The sequence below is a fragment of the Chrysemys picta genome, chromosome 6 (genome assembly GCF_011386835.1).
Source record: "Chrysemys picta bellii isolate R12L10 chromosome 6, ASM1138683v2, whole genome shotgun sequence".
In the NCBI taxonomy this organism is placed as follows: domain Eukaryota; kingdom Metazoa; phylum Chordata; order Testudines; family Emydidae; genus Chrysemys; species Chrysemys picta.
In genome coordinates, this window is record NC_088796.1 from 84601403 (window position 1) to 84623786 (window position 22384).

General features: G+C 40.2%; 1 protein-coding gene across 3 annotated transcripts in view; it reads left to right on the plus strand.

Moving 5' to 3' along the window:
- Nucleotides 1–5312: 5312 nt before the first annotated feature.
- Nucleotides 5313–22384, plus strand: part of MFSD14B (major facilitator superfamily domain containing 14B) — a 47009-nt gene continuing 29937 nt past the window's right edge. The window contains exons 1-3 of one of the 3 annotated variants that reach the window (XM_065599350.1): nucleotides 5421–5759; nucleotides 14229–14346; nucleotides 14816–14983. Coding sequence is in view for 2 of the 3 variants with exons in the window: in XM_008163180.4 (XP_008161402.1) it covers nucleotides 5610–5759 (150 nt within the window). In the remaining variant the exon portion in view is untranslated. Of the gene's footprint in view, nucleotides 5760–14228; nucleotides 14347–14815; nucleotides 14984–22384 lie in introns of all 3 variants that reach the window. The other 2 variants (XM_008163180.4, XM_065599349.1) reach the window with 2 other exon arrangements.

The window sequence follows — 22384 nt, forward strand, 5'->3', positions numbered from 1 at the left end:
CCAAATGTGTAAGTAAATCAGAATGTTTAGCTAGACGCGATCAGGTTTATTTTCTTTATTTTGGCTTGTGGATCTCCTCTGTGCTAACCCCTCATGATCTTGTTTAACCTTTAAGCTGAACCCCCAAGAAAGCTATTTTGGGTGCTTAATTTTTGTAATTGTTTCTTTTAAGATCTAGCAAAAAGCCTAAGATCCAGATGTATTTTTCCCTTTTTCTTTTTAATTGGATTTTGAGTGTCCTAAGAGGTTTGTGCATGTTGTTTGATTAGCTGATAGCAACAGCTAATTTCCTTTGTTTTCTTTCTCAGCTCTTCCCTGGAGGGTGGTGAAAGGGCTTGAGGGTACCCCACAGGGAGGAATTCTCAAGTGGTCCTTCCTGGGTTCAAAGGGTTTTTTTTTTTTGCATTTGGGTGGTGGCAGTGTTTATCAAGCCAAGGTCAGAGAGAAGCTGTAACCTTGGGAGTTTAATACAAGCCTGGAGTGGCAAGTATTAATTTTTAAAATCCTTGTGGGCCCCCACTTCCTGCACTCGGAGTGGCTGAGTGGGGATTCAGCTTTGACAGGTGGGATTAAATAAAATTATTTCTTTTTCCAATGGGTCTTATTATTGGTAAAAATCACTACATTATAATCTCTTAGTGGGTTAGTTTTAATTCTCATGCATTTTTTTTTACCTGTTTGCAGTTCTCTGTGTGAAAGATAAGATTTTCAGTTGTTTTCTTTTTTAAATAAGTAAATAGACTAGTGATTTATCCCCAACTTAATTTAATTTTACTAAATTTAGGTGAGATAATGAACCTATTTTTCATTATTCTTAAACAAACAAACACACAAAAAAGAAACAAGGAAATTACATTATTTATTATTTAGACTGCAGTGGCAGCTACAGTGGGCTCAGCATTTAAATATCAAAAACAACCTCCCTTATGTTCACGTAATATTATGGTTATAATTTTAAACAATCACAAGTTAGGAAATACAAAAGTAAATTTTCTCATAACAATCTTAATGCACCCACAATAGTTTTTTTGCTTATCTTACATTTCTATTTTATACTGTTAGATGTTTATCTAAATTCCATCAACTAACATCCAGGCCATGCTCCAGTGAGATTCTTCTGAAACTCAACCAGCAGGGGAGGCTAAAGAACATACACATTTATTCCTATTATTATTACTTGCACTGTGGTAGCCCCGATCATGGATCAGAATGTTTTAGGCGCTATGTATACATACAATCAGTACTGGCTATGTACATAAATCGGTCATTTTTGCTTTATGAGCACCTTCATCAGCGTTGGGAGAAGGAAATAAATATTTCTTGCCCTGCAGAAGCAACCAAGATCACAGACCTCATGCGTTATATACTCAGATTACATAAATTTTGTTAAGACCTAGGTGAGCAGATATACATGAGAGTAGCATATGTTTTCCTTGTTGAAGAAAAAATGTATCCATTGCTTATGTTCCCCTTGCTCTTTTTCTTGCAAGGTGGAAGAGAAAAGATGGATCTCTAATTCCAACTTCATTTTGCCACGAGACTTTGTCCATTCCTTTTGAGTGAGGAGTGGGCCACAACGATCCACATGTTCATCAGGTCCAGGCTGGATTATTGTAACTTGAAGCTGAGTACATCACTGCTTTGTTTCACTTCCTCTATGGATTCTCAATTTGTGTCTTTTGCCAGTTCAGTGAATCAATGATATCATCTTCATCCATGGCCTGCCAAGACAGCTGTGCTCAAAGGCTGAACTGGGGGAAAATGGTGTTAATGCTGTTCCAAGCACGACCCACTTGGGACATTAAAGCAAGACATAACTTGCAGAAGATTGTATAGATTGTCTTAATACTATTTTTTGCTTTTCTTGTGCACTTTGATAAGCAACAATAGTTAACAATGCAGACATGTAAATTATCATCTTAGGTTATAGCGTTAATATGGCATTGAAATGAACGAGTAGCCGTCACACCTCCCTGTCTGCAAACTTTAGCCAGCTATCACTGAATTGGTTTATATTTTAAAGGTTATCTTCACAATCATAAAGATTAGAGATTTTAAAAATAATTATTCTGCAGCACAAGATGGCAGTCTGCAAAAAAAGTGCAGATTTGTAAGGCCAACAAAAATCAGCCAAAAATCCACCATGTGCTTTAGTCCTCTAGAATAATGCAGCTAATAAACCCAGAACAAAGTATATGGAAGCTAGAGACAAAATATTCTTGGAGGAAGGGGCTCAACTAGGGAATGAGCTACTAGAAGACGATTAGACCAATCTAGAGTCCAACCACTTTTTAGAACACACTGCAAGGCCCTCTTTTGTGATAAAGCTTTTCCACTGTAACCAGAATTATAATTTTATATTTTCTAAATAGAACTTCCTGGAAAACTTTGGAAGAGATGAGCAAAGAGCAGAATACTTAATGAAGTCCACTACAAACTTCATCACAAAACAGACCTAACTTACTTGTGCAGAGCTTAGATACTACAGTTACAAGCACTATAGAAAACTTTAAATTTACATACATAAACAAGTAGGACTCAATCCTGCAAGGTACTCAGTTCTTTCACACTGATCTAGAAAAGCTCTTAAGCACATGCTTAGCATCTGCTTTAGTGCTGTGCTACATTTAGAACTATCTGGTGAAGTCCTGGCCCCATGGAAGTCAATGGCAAACTATCCATTGATTAAATGGGGCAGGATTTAATGCGGAATGCTGAGCTCCTAGCAGGTGGAGCCATAGACTGTAATTGGTCAGGAAAACACACCAAAATCTCTGATACCAAAATCATTTTGACATGGAAAAAGCCTTACAACTTCAAATTCCAGACTGAGTGCAGAGAATGGACTGTACTGTTGTTCTGAAATTAATCTAATTGCTTAGGACCTGTTTTCATAGGGGCTGATCAAATACTCAAGGTAGCCAATGGGAATCTTTCTATTGATTTCAGTTCGTATATGATCATGTCCATAGTGAGGCTATGATAATACTGAAAATTTCAAAGTACACTGATGACTTCAAGCAATACAAATTATAAACCTGAAATGGAAGGCAGAGACATCTGTGGCCAAAGTTTTCTAAACAGAGTGCCTAAAGGTAAACTAATAATTTCATATCTAAATAAATGTCTTAAGTTTCAAAAGTGATGACTGGCCTGAAGTTCTTGTGCTAATAAACATAAGGGGTGAAATACTGGCACCACTGAAATCAATAGCAAACATCAAATTGACTTCAAGTGGGTCAGGAGATTGCTAAAATTGCATTTATGATTAAAAGAGAAGAAGTTAGTAGAGATGAGCTGGATCTGTAATTGCTGATGTTGTTATTAAAGTCTGATCCCATTACTTAGAACACAACAAAATGAACACACACAAAAGGAGGCAGGAGCGATGGAAGCCTTCCAAAACTGGGAGGCCACTGGCTCCCACCCCATGGCCCTGCCCACCGCATGCTCTCCCTTGTCCCCGAGGCCCTGTCCTCATGCCGCCCCTTCCCCGAGGCCCCGCCCTCGCACCGCCTCTTCCCCTCCAAGACCCTGCCCCCCATTCGCTTCTCTTCGCCCCCTCCCCACCATCATTCACCCGTACAGCCAGTAAAAAGTGGGAGGGCATAGCCATGGCAGTAGTAAGAACTTCTTAGAATGCATTTAATGCTTTCCTAATTACTCAACTTACATTCTTAGCCTATAAAACAAACATTCACTAGTTTCTTGGCAGTAATTTATTTCTTCCTTTTTTAATATGTTGGTTTTTTAAAGTTGCTCAGCAAAATGGCTAAGAGTAAGAGAAGCAATCAGATAAACATGATCAGGTTCATGGCCCTCACCTTCTCTTGAAGAAACAGAGTGGTCCTGAAACAGGACAGAAGGGTGGTAGGAAAAATTGGTGAGAAAAGGCCCATTTCTCTCTCTCACCCACCTCAGGGCACACTCTCTTACAGGTTCAGGAAAGGAAAGGAAGAGATGCTGTAGATTCTAAGGGAAGAGAGAGAGCTGAAACACAAGTGGACAGAGAAAGCCATTAGGGGACCCAGAAGGCATGGTGCAGAAAGTCTATTCAGTATTTTCTTAGGAGACCAGTTATAGAAAGTTACAACATCAAAGCATCATTAACTTGATTGCCCTACAGGTCTGACACAACCTGGGGAGTCCGGATGGATATGTGGCGTTGTACAGCAGCTCTCACACTGTCACTTGTTCACATCATGGACCACATTTGAATTAGGGCACCATCCCACTAGGGTTGCCAACCCTCCCAGTTTTGCCGGGACTCTCCCGGAATCAGGCTCTATTTCCTGGAGGCTACTGAAGGCAGACCAGGAGATTTTAGGTGTTAACTGTCCGGCGACGCAGCAGGGCTAAGACAGTCTTCCTCCCGGAAGCACCGAATCTACAGCTCCATTGGCCGGGAACTGTGGCCAGTGGGAGTTGTCGAGGCGATGCTTGCAGCCGGGGCAGTGTGCGGAGCCCCCTGCTCCCCACCCCAGGGGCCACTGGGATGTGCGGCTGCTTTCGGGAGCAGTGCGAGGCCAGGGCAGGTAGGGAGCCTGCCTTACCCCCACTGTGCTGCTGACAGGGAGCTGCCCGAGGTAAGTGCTGACCGGCCGGAGTCTGCACCCCGCACCTCAGCCCCCTACCCCAGCCCTGAGCCCCCTCCTGAAGCTTGCACCATGCACTCCCTCTGCACCCCAACCCCCTGCCCCAGGCTCAGCCCGGAGCCCCCTCCCACACTCGAAACACCTCGGCCCTAGCCCAGAGCCCACACTCCTCCCTGCACCTCAACATGCTGCCCCAGCCCGGTGAAAGAGAGTGAAGGTGGGGGCGAGCGAGCGACAGGGAGGGGGATGGAGTGGGGCGGAGCCTTGGGAAAGGGGCAGGGCATGGGGCGGGTGTTTGGGTTTGTGTGATTTGACAGTTGGCAACTTTATGTCCCGTGAACGTTTGTCTTCTCAGTGGCCATCGCACAGGCCACCCTGCTCTGCCGAGTCGCATCCTGGGGTGCAATGCAACAGTCGCCCAGAGGGGCTGGTGACGTCAGGTCTAATACTCATTAACGCAAGGGGTCCTGTCTAATGGCTGGGTGTCCACTGGGCTGGGACTGAGGAGACCTCGGTCCTATTCCTGGTGCGCTGCTGGCTGGGTGACCTTGGGCAATGGATGCTCCCCATCCCCAGGTGCCGCTGCGAGCAGGCTGCCTGGCGCTGACCTGGCTGGTCGCCCAGCTCTACGGCAACGCGAGGGTTAAACACTACCCATAAGGCAGGGGTGGGGCGGGACGAGGAAAAGGCGCCGGCATCACGTGACCGGGCGGCTCTGTCGCGGTCGGGGTGGGTCGGTGCTAGGACCCACCCATACGACCCGCTCCGCTGCTCCGGCCCCGCCCTCCTCTGCCGCAGGCCGGAAGCGCTGCGGAGCGGGTCAGTGACGTTGTTTCCGGTAGGGGCTTGGAGCGAAGCGGCGGCAATCACGTGGTGGTGGCGGTCACTGTGGCTGGGGAGCGCTGCCCCTCCCCCTCCGCGGCTGCAGATGAAGGTGCCGGTGGGAGCACGCCCCGAGCCTGCCCCGACCCCGCCGCTCTGCCGTCCCGGCTGCACCGGGAGGATGGGAGCGAAATGAGCCCCGAGCCGGAGCCGCCGCCAGCCCCGGCCGGGGAGGCGGAGGCGCCAGCAGCAGCAGCAGCAGCTGGGGAAGGCGGCGAGAAGCGGGGCATCTGCGTCATGCTGGTGAAAAGGATCGGCCTGAAACCGGGCGGCAGCAGCGCGGTGAGTGCGGGGCGGGGGCGCCTGTGGTTGGGGCAGGTGGGTGAGATCCTGCCCGCCGCCTCCCCGGCGGGTGCTGCCCAGCCCGGCGGCGGGTCCGTTTCTCAAAGGCGGGTGAGGGGTGGTGCTCGCTGGCCTGGGGCTCGCACCGCATCTCCGGTGCCCGGGGACGCCGCACTGGCTGCGGTGACACTGTGCTAGGGCGGCGGGACCGTGAGGCTCCTTGTGCCGATCCGTTCTCCCCCTATGCGGGGCAGCCCTGTAGCGCGGAGGTTTCCATCCTCACTTTGTTCAGAGCGTTTCCATTGTCTGCAGCCTGGGGGGAATAAATAGCCGGTTCCTACTTAGAGCCAGGGCTGTAGCCTCCTTGTTTCCTCTTCATGAGAACAGCAAATTGTCAGTCGGGGCAACTTTCTATGTCTCTTACTCTTAAAAGTTGACTTTGGGAGGGATACAAAGGCGCTAACCGGAAATAATTTGAATTTATTTCCTAGGATATAGGCACAGAAATTATCTTTGGTAGTCGAATTGGTTAATGGCTCACCGCATGCATAATTAAATAACCCCCTAACGCCCCGTGCATGGGGAAAATCCAGTTTGTATTTAGGGTGTATTGCATACACTCTTCTGAAGTTGGGAGTGTCATTAACAGCGTCCTTTATAGTAGTTTCACTTCACTGTGAATGAACTTCCACATACCAAATGTAGGTTAAAATGTTCAGTTGGTTGGAGTAAAAACTCTGCTTAACTTGCTACTAACTTGCAGTGGGTTTTGCAGCTCCTTTTGTCAAGTGGACCATAATGTTGTAAACAGTTGGTGCAGAGTGAATTTGGTTTCAAACCCAATCTGTTGTACTGGTTGAAAAGTTGTACGGAAGGCTTCTGCAGTTGTCCTGCTGCTCTCCCCTAACTAACCTCGAGTTACAAAACTTTGGTCCGAGTTTCTATTACTCTGTTTCAGATAAAGGAAGTTACAGTTTGTGTGAGCCCTGGGTAGATGGTATATAAGGAATATTTAATCTCTTCCTGTGTTTATCTTTCTATCCTTGGCATTTCTAATTTATGTGAATATGTGGTAACTTCTCTCTGCCTCTTCTAGCAAGCTATAGCCATAGAGCTATTATCTACTTTAAAGGATACTGTCAACTTGAAATCCAGTCTATTTAAAAGTAGCTTCAGGTAATAGATCTGCTCCTGAATCTCCCAGCCCATTTTTGTTTCAGCACTTTCTAGTTGTCTTTCTTTCTCCGTTTCTTTGTGAACCTGATGCAGTCTATTGGCTATGTCTAAATTAGAAACCCTACAGAGGCATGTCTGTAGTGTAGACACTTATTACAGGGATGGAAATGTTCTTCTGTTGATGTAATCGCTACCACCTCTTGGAGAAGTGGATTTAAGTCATAGAAGAGTACTTCCATTGATCTAGTGGTGTCTGATCTGGTGCTTAGCTCAATTTGACTATGTACATTGTACAGGGGGTGAAATTTTTCCACAGAGCTCATTTGGAATGGGAATGAGGCAGCCTCAGAAACAAAAATAAAGCAAGTACAGTACTGTGTTAAATGTAAACTACTAAAAAAAAAAAAGGGAAAGCTTTTTAAAAAAATGACAAAGTAAGGAAACAGTTTCTGTGCTTGTTGCATTTAAATTAAGGTGGTTAAAAGCAGCATTAAGTCAATGTTCATTTGTAAACTTTTGAAAGAACAACCAAAACGTTTTGTTCAGAGTTACAAACATTTCAGAGTTACGAGCAACCTCTGTTCCAGAGGCATTCATAACTCTGAGGTTCTACTGTATTTTGTAATGTCAGTTTAGGTCATCTCAGCTGAAACCCATGTGATTGTCATATTGCTAGACTTCTGTATGATGAGTATTTATTGAATGGGGTTATTCAAGCTAAAATAATAAGGGCCAAGTTTTGTCTTGATGGGTGTGTGCTTGCAAAGCTCCCTTTGAGGTTAGGAGGATTGCAGTGTTGTGATCTGAAGTCAGAAATTTGCCTTTTGGCATTTGATAAAAGAAGAAATACTATGAAATGAATTTTTGGTCAGCTATTTGATCTGGCTTTGTATTTGATCTCTACAGTAGATGCCATGTTTGGCAGGACAGAAGAATTATGACAATGGATTTTAAACTGATTTGTTTTGACGAAGTGGAAGAGTATTTGGAAGTAAGTCTGTCTTGTTGTCCAAGTTTCTTCATCTTTTTCAGTTTTGGAAAATAGGTTTTTTATGTCAGGAATTAATTTCCCTATTTAAGTTTTGCTTTTGTTGAAGTTTGTTTTTAATTGTTCTCTTATATTGTAGAAATAAGACACACAAAACTTTTCAGTGAATGTGACCTTTTCAAAATCAATTGTATTTTCCTTGAAACTAATATCAGAAGTCTGTAGTCATTTAAGTGAATTCTAATGGTATTAAATACATTTACGCTGGCAATATAAACTTCATAATTTTAGCTTTAATTGTCTTCTAAAATTAAATTTACACTTTGGTTGGACATTGGGTTGGTTTCTACACAAGTGCCTGCTGGCAGTACTATACATTCTGATGGTATGGAGTTAAATTAATTTACCATGGTATTGATTTTAAGTTTTGCAACCATGGAGGAGGTTCATATAATAAACTTTTTACAACTAAAGAAGTTTTTTTTTAGTAACACTGATAGTATTGAATAATAGTTATTTTGCTAACTTATTGTGGTCTATTTTGCAAAAAGGTTTTTCCTTTTACAAATTTAAGTGCAGAAGAGGGAATATGCCTGTAACTTTTTCTGAATTAGTAATAATTCAAACATTTGTTTTCTAACACTGAAATTCTACAGCTTCCACATAAACTAGTTTCTTATGACAAAACTATAAATGTATATCCATTTTCAATTACTGATTATTCTTGAGTAATTTTTTTGCTATTAAAAAGCTGAGACTTGAATAACGTTGTTACCATTTTTCATGATAACATTATCTTCAGCGTAACACAAATGGAGCAGTGTTCAAGAAATGCTTGAAGCACCTGGCCTTGAATTTATTCCTCCAGACTGGTTTACACTTGCAGATCAGCTAGTAGATTCTGCAAGTGAAGTAGCAGAGGAAATTGTTTTTTAAAATTCAGGGACTTAACACCAACCAACATATTTTTGGATGTTTTTCTACATTTTCAAATATATTGATTGCTATTACAACACAGAATACAAAGTGTACAGTACTCACTTTATATTATTATTTTTGATTACAAATATTTGCACTGTAAACAAAAATATGATTTTTCAGTTCACCTCATACAAGTACTGTAGTGCAAGCTTTGTCGTGAAAGTGTAATTTACAAATGTAAATTTTTGTTTGTTAGTTACATAATTGCACCCAAAAGCAAAACAATGTAAAACTTTAGAACCTACAAGTCCACTCAGTCCAACTTCTTGTTCAGCCAATCGCTCAGACAAACAAGTTTGGTTACAATTTGCAGGAGATAATGCTGCCCACGTCTTGTTTACAATGTCACCTGAAAGTGAGAACAGGCGTTCACATGGCACTTTTGTAGCCGGCGTTGCAAGGTATTTACATGCCAGATATGCTAAACATTCATATGCCCCTTCATGCTTTGGCCACCATTCCAGAGGACATGCTTCCATTCTGATGATGCTCGTTTAAAAAAAATGTGTTAACTAAATTTGTGATTGAACTCTTTGGGGGAGAACTGTATATCTCCTGTTCTGTTTTACCCACATTCTGCCATATATTTCATGTTATAGCAGTCTCAGATGATGACCCAGCACATGTTCATGTTAAGAACACTTTCACAGCAGATTTGACAAAACGCAAAGAAGGTACCAATGTGAGATTTCAAAGGATAGATACAGCAATCGACCCAAGGTTTAAGAATCTGAAGTGCCTTCCAAAATCCGAGAGGGACAAGTTGTGGAGAATGCTTTAAAGCAACACTCAGATGCAGAAACTACAGAACCCGAACTACCAAAAAAGAAAATCAACCTTCTGCTGGTGGCATCTGACTCAGATGAAAATGAACATGCATCAGTCCGCTCTGCTTTGGATTGTTATCGAGCAGAACCCATCACCAGCATGGACGCATATATTCTGGAATGGTGGTTGAAGCATGAAGGGAATTATGAATCTTCAGCACATCTGGCACGTAAATATCTTGCGATGCCAGCTACAACAGTGCCTTGCGAATGCCTGTTCTCACTTTCAGGTGACGTAAACAAGACGTGGGCAGCATTATCTCCTGCAAATTGTAATCAAACTTGTTTGTCTGAGCGATTGGCTGAACAAGAAGTAGGGCTGAGTGGACTTGTAGGTTCTAAAGTTTTACGTTGTTTTATTTTTGAATGCAGTTATTTTTTGTACATAATTCTACATTTGTAAGTTCAACTTTCATGATAAAGAGATTGTACTACAATACTTGTATTAGGTAAATTGAAATATACCATTTCTTTTATTTTTTGCAGTGCAAATATTTGTAATAAAAATATAAAGTGAGCACTGCACACTTTGTATTGTGTTAATTGAAATCAATATATTTAAAAATGTAGAAAACCTCCAAAAATATTTAAATAAATGGTATTCTATTATTGTTTAACAGTGTGATTAATTGCTTGACAGCCCTAATAATTATAGATTGACCTCCAAAGTCCCACACCATTTAGAATTCACTATGTGGGCTCTTTGCAGTCAGTCTTAGTTTGGTTCTTGTTATGGAGATGGTCCCATGAGTATAGGCTAGTCAGTGCTCTTACTGCTTCACTTCTGCAGCTTTCAACACTCAGTCAGAAAGTGCTGTTAACTTGATTTTGTGACCGCATTTGAGTAGATGGCACATCCCTTCAAAGGCTTCAGTCAGTTCTCTCAAACAGGACCCAGAATGTGGTGATTGAGGCTGTTCCCATTCCCCTGAAGGTCCTTGTATATGCAGTCCCACAGGGATCTATTTTGTTGCCATCGCCTATTGAATATTTACATGAGGCTGAGTTTGTAAGGCATCCCAGGCTCTGCTGTCAACCATATGCTAAGCAGGGATTTGGAGCAATCAAATTTTTGAATTGCTCCGCTCCGGGTCCGCTCCAGCTCTGGGCAAAAACCTACTGGTCTGCGCTCCAGCTCCGGGCTCCGCTCCAAAGCCCTGATGCTAAGCACACCCTGCTTATATTTTCTGTTCAATAGATGCAATCAACCCTTTTACAAAGATGTCTGCAAGGCTATTGGCAGTTTGTGATCAGACTACATTGGAAACTCTCCCTCTGTCCATTAGTCTCTGATAAAGTTGCACTATGCTAGGTCAATGCAGATGTTGCAATGATGTTTGATGTAATCCTTGGATGTATAAATGGTAGGAGTAGGAGTATGCATCTGTATGCAGCGTTGATGAGATCTTTACAGGAATACTGTGTCCACACTTCAACAAGAATGTTGAAAAATTAAGATAGGATTTAGAGAATAGCTACAAGAATGTGTGAGCCTGTTAAACCTGTCTTCCATTTTCTGCACTAGCTTCGCATAGAATATCAAGTCAAGTTCAAGGTCTCAGTCCTTATCTTCAAGGATACAGTCAGTGCTTTGATTTAAATCAGGTATTTAAATAACTGATTTTAATGATTTAAAGCAGAAAGCAGGAAACCTTGATTTAAAATTATTTTAATCTTGTTTTGCTTTTAACTTCTTGGTTGCTATCCTAAAGAGGGGAGGTGCATTCTCATTGGTTGGTATAACCATTAAAACTTGTTTATTTGCAACCAAATATGGGTTTTAAACTAAATTTGATATTAATATTCGCTAACCAGGACTGTATATTATCTCTCTGCGCATTTATTTAAGCAGTGTTATAACTGAACATATACTTATTCACACTTGTAATTTTCTACATTATTTTTGTTAGAAAACAGTGAATGGTACGTTTCTTACTAGATAACTTTTTACTTATGATTTATATCAAGTTGCATGTGGATGGAAATTGAATTCCTGTTAAAAATGCACAAAACTAACCTTTTAAGATTCTTCTTAGTTAAATAAAATTATCTTAAATGTGCTGGATGCATAAGAGTTTTAAGAAAATGTCTTTTGCATTTAAAACTGATTTATTAAACAAAGGAAGTATTAAATGCAGTTAGTGAATTGAATTTCTGGTCACCATGGGCTGCATTTTCAAAGGTAGTTAGGAGCGTAAAGATGCAGATATACCTAGTGGTATTTTCAAAAGTGCCTAAGCAAGTTAGATGCCTAATTCCCATTGTCATTCATGCTTTCTCTTGTGTAGATCTCATCCTCTCCCACCTGTTTTTTATTGATAGACTTCAAGAGGAAAACAAACTTTCCGGCTTTTTCAACAGCTAATTGGTTTCTCAGCTTTGAATGAACTGGTCCAAATTAAGAGTACAAACTGAAAGTACTTACATTGGGAGGAAAGAAAAGAGAAGACTGAAAATAATATAGATACTTAATGTGTCACTGTGACATACTTGTAAAGCTTGAGTTGACCTCAAAAGTCAGATATTCCCCCCCGATTGTACACACAGTTAAAAAAGCAGCACCCTTTATTTAAAAAAGCAGCACACATTAAAATTTGAGGGTTCCTTGGTGCAACATGTTTTCATTCATTTAAATGATTTTAGTGAATTATAGTAAGTTTAGGCCTTAACATAAATTGTCATAATTTCAAATTTAATTTTAAAAAGGGTTCTTTTTAAAAAGAAACTTATTTAAAGAAATTAATTTAAATAAAAATAATAAATTGACTTTTTTAAAAGTAAAGGTTTCCTCTACTCTGCACTCTAGGGCCTGACCTAGGGTAGATCTGATTGCTTGAAATGCAGGGATGACAATGAAGTTTGACAACTCCACATCTTGGGCCTTGTCTACACTTACAGCAGATCGACATTGCGATCGATTCAGCAGGGGTCAATTTAGCGGGTCTAGTGAAGACCCACTAAATCGACTGCAGAGCGCTTTCTGGTCGACTTTGGTACTCCACCGAAACGAGAAAATTAAGGTAAGTCGACGAGAAAGCGTCTCCCGTCAGTGTAGCACAGTGAAGACACAGCAGTGAGTCAACCTAAGCTATGCGGAGTAGCGTAACTTATGTTGACTTACCGCAGTAGTGTAGACAAGGTCTTGGGCAGAATAATACTTTCTACTTAAAAGGTAAAGCTAGTCTGCTGAAGGCAGCAGTTTCTAAGGGACTGGAACCAAGTCCAGAGAAAAGAGGCTATCATAAACCTCTCCACCTTCTGCTCTGAGTGCAAGATACCCTTCTTTATGCTTGCTGTCTCTAATAGAGACATATAGCAGCATGTACATATTTAAAAAGTAAACTGACAGCAGCACAAAAAAAACTACCAAAATGCTATACTGCTGCACTCACTTCTTCCCTTAGCAAGATGAGAGAACAAACCACATGTGACAGATGTTTGTGGAAGGTGCTTGAATACTATGGAAATGAAGATGGTATAAGAACCCTTCTAGAATAGAGAGCTCTGGAAACCTGCTGTATATTGAGACAATCTAGATTTTCTTTAACCAGAGGAAAGGTTCAGAGGAGATCAGTTCACGGCATGGGGAGAAGATTTTTTTGGTAGTAGAAGACTCTTTAATGTAGCCATCAGATATAATGAGATTCAATGGCTGGAAACAGACGTGAGCCAATTACATACAATAAGGTGCATTTCTAAAATAGTGTAATTAACTATTGGAACTCGACAAAGGATCTGGTGGATTCTCCATTGCTTGAAATCAGTATTAGATGTATTTCTACAAAATATGCTCTTAGTCTATTGTAAATTTGATTCAGGAATTATGAGATGAAATTCTGTTTGTTATGCTGGGATTTAAACTAGATTGATCATAATGGTCCCTTCTGGTCTTTTCCTAAGAAAATTCTCTCCTCAGCACTTAAATACTATAGTGACAGACTTTTTAGAAACATCTTAAATAGGAGAATACCTAAGTTACATGATTGATTGTGAAACAAATAAGTTGAGTAAGAGCTAAATACCTGGAAAAATAATTATTCATTTCAAGAATGTGCATATTTACACCCAATGTAGAAGTTGCTTCTTTAAAGTACGGCATGGTTTCCTGATTTCTTATAGATTAATGCTTAGTGTGTCTATTACACTTTCGATTTTAAATTCAGTTTGGCAAATGAAAAATTAAACTGATCAGGATTTATTATTTGCTGAAGAAATGCTTTTTTAATTAATTCCCAATCCATAAAGCTTAGTGATGAGACATCTACAAAACTGAAAGTGGGTTTCGTTAAATAATTTTTTATGCTACTCATTCTCATTAGTAACTACTGAATTGTGGGAGTCTCTACAGTTTTCACCTAGGTTGCTGTTTGTACGAGTGGAAGAACAGCCTGGCAGGTGGTGGTGTACTAAATCTGATCAGAATCATAGGCCAGTGCTGACTAATATACAAGGTGACCAGTAGTGTGTTGACTGTCCCATTATTCCCTGCACATGTAGAACTGAGGATAAAGAAGTCAGGAAGATGGGATTGGGGGAGAAATGAAATGAAGAGCAAAAGGAGATTCTGACTAATCTCTTAAAGACAAAATACATATTGCATTAAAGAGAGCTGAATGTAAGTAAATACTTTTGTAGCATTACTTCCATGTAAGCAACTGCTGTAGTTGCTACAAAGATTGATTGCAAAAGGGTGGGGAATCAGTCCATGCACATGAGGGAAGGTGATCCAAGGCTCATATTTCTGTTAAGATCTAGTTTTTGCTGTGGAAAGTTTGGGAATCTAAGTCCCTTGGCAATTTGATTAACTGTTTTAAAACAGGTGTTAACAAACTTTGGAATTAAATTTTCTTTATTTCTAAAGAATGAAACTTGTTACAAAACTTCTATGTGAGTAAACCCAGAAAACTGATTTAACAGTTGTCTTTAATTCTGTCATTTTGTCATTGGTTAAAGATAAACTGTGAAACATAACCAATGTTTTTGTACTGTTTTTGTTTTCTGTATGTTGTATATGTTGTACTTCAAAAATGATCTTTAAGATCAGTCAGTATCTAATCTCTTTAACTTTTATCTGTTGGTGATAGATTGACAGTTACTATACAGCCTGGCCACCACTTCCTGCAGCTCCCATTGGCCAGGAACGGCAAACCGCGGCCACTGGGAGCTGCGAGTGGCCGTACCTGTGGATGCTCAAGTAAACAAAGCGTCTCGCAGCCTGCCTGGGGCTCACCCTGAACAAGCTGTGAACCAAGGTTGGGAACCCCTGCTATATAGTAACTGGGTGTGAATTTTATTATACAACAATCATAAAAATTAACTGAGTACTCTATTTTTTGCCATTCAGCTGTTCGGACTTGAGTTTTCTTTCTTCCCACCTCTCACTGTTCTTCAAAGGCTTTTGTGGAAAGGTAGATTTCATACTGGGCTCTGAAAATGTGCAGATAGGGTCATTTTGAGCTCTTAGTGTTCTACAGTCTAGGACCCAACATCAGAAATGCTGTTCCTCCAGTTCATGAAAGTTTTAGTTTGGACACTTTTTCTGTGGGCCCCACTCAGTGCAACTGTCTTAATGGGTGGCGTCTGAGGTAGTCTGGTCCAAAATCATTGATTATTAGTACCAGCACCTTGAATTGGACAACAAAGCGAATGGAGAATGTGGACAACTGCTGTGATGTGCGCTCTGTGGCTTGCTCCACCCTAGACAAACTGCCACATGATGTACAAGCTGCAGTTTGTTTGTGCTGGCTGACCACCCTGTGAATAGAGCAAGGTCAAAAAGCAACACTAAGGGACCACCTTTGTTTTGCTCTGCAGTTCTGTCCAAGTTTCTTATGTTGTGCATATTATGATGGTACTCAAGTTACTTTAAATTGCTTTCTGTCCAGTGGGAATGGCTATATCCATATGCCATTTAATTTGCAGTAATGACTACACAGTACTTCACTACTGTTTGTGAGCATTTGATATCTGAAACTTCAGACTTCAGTTGCCACATACCCGCAATGTTTGAGGCATGCTGCCTAGGAACTATGTATGCTGAACAAGAGTTCCAGTATTGTATCTGAGGTCATTGGCAAAATAACTTGCGTGGAATAATTGAAACAACTCAGTGCTTGAAAAAGCACTATGGTATGATAGTGTGTAACTATCACTGAATTTGATGCTGAGTACTGTGTGTGGTTTACAAATACACATGAATCTATACCAATATAGAAAATTTACTTTCTAATGATAACACACAATAGATAAGTTCAGTGTAATTTGAAATACTGAATTAAAGGGGACTGGATGTCTTGCAGTTTCAGTAGCAGAACAGAGACTTTGATCTGAGTGGCTGGTAGACTACATGAAATCAGTGCCTCGTTGTCTCATTTGGGTTCTAAAATGCCTAAAGTGAAGAAACTGCCATCACAAGTTTTTCCCTTTCAGACAGTTTTCCAGAGATGTTGAGGATTTGAAGCATGGAAGAGGTACTGTGTGCATCCCTACAGATAGTCCCTGAAGGTTAGGGTTGACGGTTGTTAGTAGGACCACATGGGGAAGCTTGCATAGTTGTTGCCCATACTGTACCTGTTTGTCGCTACGGAGCGTCAGTTCTAGTATCTTTAATCCAGAAAAATTATCAGGATTTGCATTGTTATGATTGTGGTATTATCAGGCCATTGTAATTTATGTATTGTTGTATAAACTGCCAGTCAAAAGTCTTCATCAGTAAATAAGGAGACTGGAAAACAATGTAATGTCTGTTTTTAAGAGTAGAGAAAATGGCACTTGGGCACGAAAATAGATGTTACTGAAACAAAATATCATTTCATCTCATTTATTGTATTTACTCTCTGATCATCCTACAAAATGACTTATTGTAAAGCTTAGCTTCTGAGGAAGCAAAAAGACTCAATGCAAATTATCCAATGCACATGTCACCATATATATAGCAAGACAACTTTTTTCCCATCACTCTTTAGCCTGTTCTGTTTCCTTTCTAGGTCACATGTGACTCCTTATAGTAGCTTTCTTTCTCTGTTTAGAAGAAATATGGAAGAAATCTTTTCTAAGGAGAGATGTTGGAGTCATTAAAATATTGGATCTGTACGAGTGGTGCATGCTGTATAGTGTTTGAGAGCGAGGAATCTGTGTTTAATCAGTTGTGAATGTTCAGTGGCAGACCTGAGCATAGGCAATTTTTATTAAACATTTTGCATTTCAGAAGTGTCGAATGTTGGACATGTACAAACTTTTCCGAAGATATTCTCCCTTCCTTAAAAAGTTTATAGTGTTCTACAAAGAATGGGGAAGAGAAATGCAGTTAATATATATTGAAATAGTATACAGTAACTCCTCACTTAAAGTTGTTTCCGGTTAACATTGTTTCATTATTAGGTTGCTGATCTATTAGAGAACATACTTGTTTAAAGTTGCGCAATGTTCAGTTATAAGGTTGTTTGGCTTGCCCTATTCTGCCCGGGGAGTGGGGTTGGGGCACCGGGGCTTACCCACTCCACCTGCCTGACATTCCAGTCATGGAGCGGGTAAATCCCCGACCCCGCTCCCTGGCAGAAGTGCCGGGCAGGTGGAACGGGGCAAGCCCCTGCGCCCCGACTCCACTACATCCCTGCCTCAACCAAGCTTCACAATCAGGTTGGGGAGTCCAGTATTAAATTGTTTAAAATTATTTAAAACTTATACTGTATATGTATATAATGTCTTTTGTCTGGCAAAAAAAATTTCCATGGAACCTAGTCCCCCCCATTTACATTAATTCTTATAGGGAAATTGGATTCGCTTAATATCATTTCACTTAAAATAGCATTTTTCAGGAACCAAACTACAATGTTAAGCGAGGAGTTATTGTATATTTTTTTTCTTTTAATAAGCAGATTAAATTATTACCAGCCATTCCCATCCACCCCTCTTCCTAGCTGTGGATAATTGGTTGAATCCGTATAGGCGTTTTAGTAGAAGTGCGCCTTCATCTCGAGTTAAATTAGCATATGTTAGTTTCTTTGGAACACCATCCCTTTTCTGATCCACATATAACGGCACAGTGGAATAAGATAAAATTCTATTAAGCTGAATTACTGAGCTCAGAGAGATGCATTCATTGGTAATTAACTTCACAGCTATTTGGTTAGCTGAATCTACAAGTTCATCTGTTGAAACAGGAAGAAATTGTAAACTGAAGAGACATAATAGCCATGGAACAAGGGATGGGGTTCGAAAGTGCAGCCAAACTGCTTGGTTCCAGGCTTAAGGAGCTTTTCGCAACTTTGCAGAAGCCTGGACTCCACTGGAGAAGTCTACAGAGGTTGTAAAGAGTACTGGATATTTACTTTATTAAAATAAACTAAAACTAAGGGAATTTCAAGGTGACGCTCCCCTCCCCCCTTCGTTTGTTTCTTGTTAGGGATGCAAAACTAAATATTCAAGAAGTTTTCTTCTGTAGTATACACAGACAAGCTAGAAATGCATCTTCTGTTTTGTTAAATGTAAACTAATGTTGTATATGCTACGAAACAGGAAGTGTAATATGGTAGTTAGCCTGGGAGATCTTGACTTTAGGAATTTTGGTAATAGTGCATTAATTCTAGTTTCTCTTCTGTTTAAAGCAACTGCATATACAACTGTTGGTTCTGTACCAAAATAGGTACAGGGAAGTGTTAATAAAGCTTAGTTAATTGAATAAATTGGATAAAGGCACAAAAAATTAAAATCTTTAAAACGGTAAGATTTAGATTTAGTGACACAAGCTGGGGCATTTTGATTTGTGTTTAAAAAAAAAAAAAAAGCACCTTGAAACTAAAAATACAGAGTATCAGGGGGTAGCCGTGTTAGTCTGTATCTACAAAAACAACAAGGAGTCTGGTGGCACCTTAAAGACTAACAGATTTATTTGGGCATAAGCTTTCGTGGGTAAAAATCTCACTTCTTCAGATGCATAGAGTGAAAGTTACAGATGCAGGCATTATATACTGACACATGAAGAGCAGGGAGTTACTATGCAAGTGGAGAACCAGTATTGACAGGGCCAATTCAATCAGGGTGGATGTAGTCCACTCCCAATAATAGATGAGGAGGTGTCAATTCCAGGAGAGGAAAAGCTGCTTCTGTAATGAGCCAGCCACTCCCAGTCCCTATTCAATCCCAGATTAATGGTGTTAAATTTGCAAATGAATTTTAGTTCTGCAGTTTCTCTTTGAAGTCTGTTTCTGAAGTTTTTTTGTTCAATGATAGTGACTTTTAAATCTGTAATAGAATGACCAGGGAGAGTGAAGTGTTCACTTACTGGCTTATGTATGTTACCATTCCTGATGTCCGATTTGTGTCCATTTATTCTTTTGCGGAGGGACAAATACAGAGTGGGTAAAAATACAGAGTGGGTGATTAGAGTATTTGAAGCAGTGCTGTGAGTTGCTACTCTGTTGATTACAGCAGTATAGATACAGGAGAGGTGAGAGATCATCCATAAAGGTAAAAAGCTACACCTTAAAAAAAAAATCCCTTAACTGTCAAATTCCTCACTTTATTTTCTTAACAGCTCATTATCAGTTCACTTAATATAGACAATGTGTTCTTTTGAAAGACATAACAAATAGTGCATGAATACAATGTCTACATCAGTGGAAATATATAATCACTCTTAGCTGGTACCAAATGTCGCAATATGTTATATTATTGTCTGGGAAAGAATTCCCAGGAGAGGGAGGAAAAAAACTAAAGTTCCTGCAAATGTCAATTAAGATTCATAGACTAAACTCATTTAATGTTTTTTTTTTTTTTTTTTTTTTTTTTTTACCATTTAGTAGATGCCCACATTTGAGCAGCCAGTGTGATGAAAATAAAATGGTTCTGGTTGAACTAAAAGCATCCAATCAAATGATGCCATACATGGGGAAGGTGTACTGAAGGGGTACAGCACCTAGTACTCTGGGGCCCTGATCCTGATGGAACCCTTTTGCACTAACATAATACAAATGAAATAACTTTGTAAAGGGACACTTAAGGCTTTTGGCATGGGAAACGTGAGAGGCAGTTCTTTTTTATGGAATAAGCACGTTAGCTAGACAATTCAATTAAGAAGTAAAATGGTTAACAATATTGATACTTAAATTTGCATTATTATATTGCAAAGTTACAATTTAATGTGTGAAAATTGGTTGGAAAAGAGTTAATGGGTAAATGGTTGCTATGAGGCTGTCTGAGGGACAAATGCTGCCAAAAGGGAGCCTGACACCAGTCTGTAACTTTGATCAGAGGAGTTAAAGAAAGTGAAGCAGGTTATCAAACTTATCCTGCTATAGTACTTTTTTAGGGAAATACTAAAAACGTAACCCTCAAAAAGGCTAAAGGTATGGTATTTGAACCACTAATAAAATGAGCTTTCTCTCTTTGTTCTTGAAATTACAAATTATGCTCTTCCTCTTATATTGTAGAAGTCTTAACAAGCTAGATTTATCCTCTGTAAGAGTTCATTGGGAGTCTAGGGAACAGGTTTGTTCATGTTGAACAGCCATGTTCTGGTTGAAAATGTTTTTGATGGCATTCTTGGAATGCAGTACTCAGGTCACAGGCAACACATTAAAATGAATGTTTTGTGAATTTACTGTCCTCTTTCACAGAGAAATTTAACTTTGGGGAGGAAAGGGAAAACGGAACATAGAGAGGAAGAGAAGTGTGGTGGAATGGAGCTTTGCTTTTGTTTCTGATATTTTTAACATCTTTGATATGTTAGGATTTTTTAATTTTGCCCAACAATGCTGACTGGCTAATAACAATGAACCAATTACCAAAGTTAGGTATTAATGAGTGAGGGGGATTTTGTGTGATGTACATGTACTTTTCTTCTTCACTGACTTTGCAGCTGTGTGTTTTGACTAATGCACTTTGTTGAAAGATGGTTTGGTTTATCTTTATCATAGCACTTACCGTAAACTTTCTCACTGCATAAATTCCAATAACTTATACAAGAAATATGAATCATGATATGGCAGGAAAATACTATACCTGAAATTTCTTCATGTCACTAGGAGCATTAAACTTTTATCAGGTTAACTCTTTATTTTCCTTGTCTCCATCACAACATTTTAATGTACTCTCTGGTTCAGGTGATTATCCAGATCACTGATTGTTCCAATGCCACACTTAAGTTCATGTATTCTTCCTCATCTGCTGCTATAACACAATGTTCTGGTTTTCCTTTAAGATTTGGAGGAGCCTGTCCTTTATCTTCCAGTTTCAAGAATCCTGAAGCTCTGTTACATTTTGAAGCGCATAACCATTTGTCTTATATCTGTCTCAGCCTACTTCTCATTTTTTAAACTGGGTTACAGAAATTGTCTCATTCTGTTACAAGATACCAGAGCTATACGTTTCACTATTTTGAGTGCTACTATGGTGCTTCCCTTTTCTAGGGAAGTTCTCCTTTTAGAGGTCTTGTTAAATTCAATGTTCGGGGGGGGGGGGGGGGGGGAGAGAGAGTTCCTCTGAAGGAATTTTGAGTCCTGTAGGGAATTTCCAAGGCTGGGTCTACACTACCCGCCTGAATCGGCGGGTAGAAATCGACCTCTCGGGGATCGATTTATCGCGTCCCATCGGGACGCGACAATCGGTCCCCGAATCGATGCTCTTACTCTACCAGCGGAGGTAGGAGTAAGCGCCGTCGACGGGAAGCCACAGAGGTCGATTTTGCCGCCGTCCCTACAGCGGGGTAAGTCGGCTGCGATACGTCGAATTCAGCTACGCTATTCGCGTAGCTGAATTTGTGTATCTTAAATCAAAACCCCCCCCCCCCCCCCCCCCCCCCCCGTAGTGAAGATGTAGCCCAAGACACACGGGGCTTGGAAGTATCTTGATTGTGGCAAGAAAGAGATGAAAACTTTCTTCCTTTGTGTAATGGATGTGCTTTGTGATGGCATATTCATTTTACCACACTTTAAATATTTAACTTAATGCAGACAACTACTGTGTAAATTTTCAGTATGACCACTTGAAGACCCTGTCCTGCAAACACTTAGGCACGTGCTTAACTGTTCTACGATGAGTAGTCCCATTGATTTAAATGGAAATGCTCATGGTGGTAAAGTTTAATCATATGCAGCATCGGTTGCAGGATTGGCATTTGAGACTCTGGCTGCGGGAAGTCTGTGAGAATGAAGTTGTGGATTATGTATATAATTTATCAGTGTACCTTATTTCAAAGCTAGATGTCTGATTTTTGCCTGCATTAACCCGTTTTGACAGATACAGAACTTAATTTGATGTGTTTGTGTGCTTTTGGGAGAAGAGGTATGCAGCAGCAAACAAAAATAATTTAATAACCTCTGATGGTCAGGTTAGCAATTACTGTAGATTTATACACTTAGTGTCTACTCTAGGGAATTCTTTTAAAATCCCACCCATGACATGGTTCATCTGAATAGAATGTTTAAGTGAACTAACATGGTAATAAAAATACCTTGTTATAGGCCCTGATTAAAGCACATTTACAATCACACGGTTCCCCTGGTATATCAAAGCCATTGAGCTGAGGAGGAACAGTAAGTCCATAACTATATTATGTGTTTTCATCATAAGTGCTCTATAAACATGAATTAATGAAGCCTTAAAACACCCCCTCTGTGGTAGGTACTTGAACTGTTTTACATATGTTGTAGTTA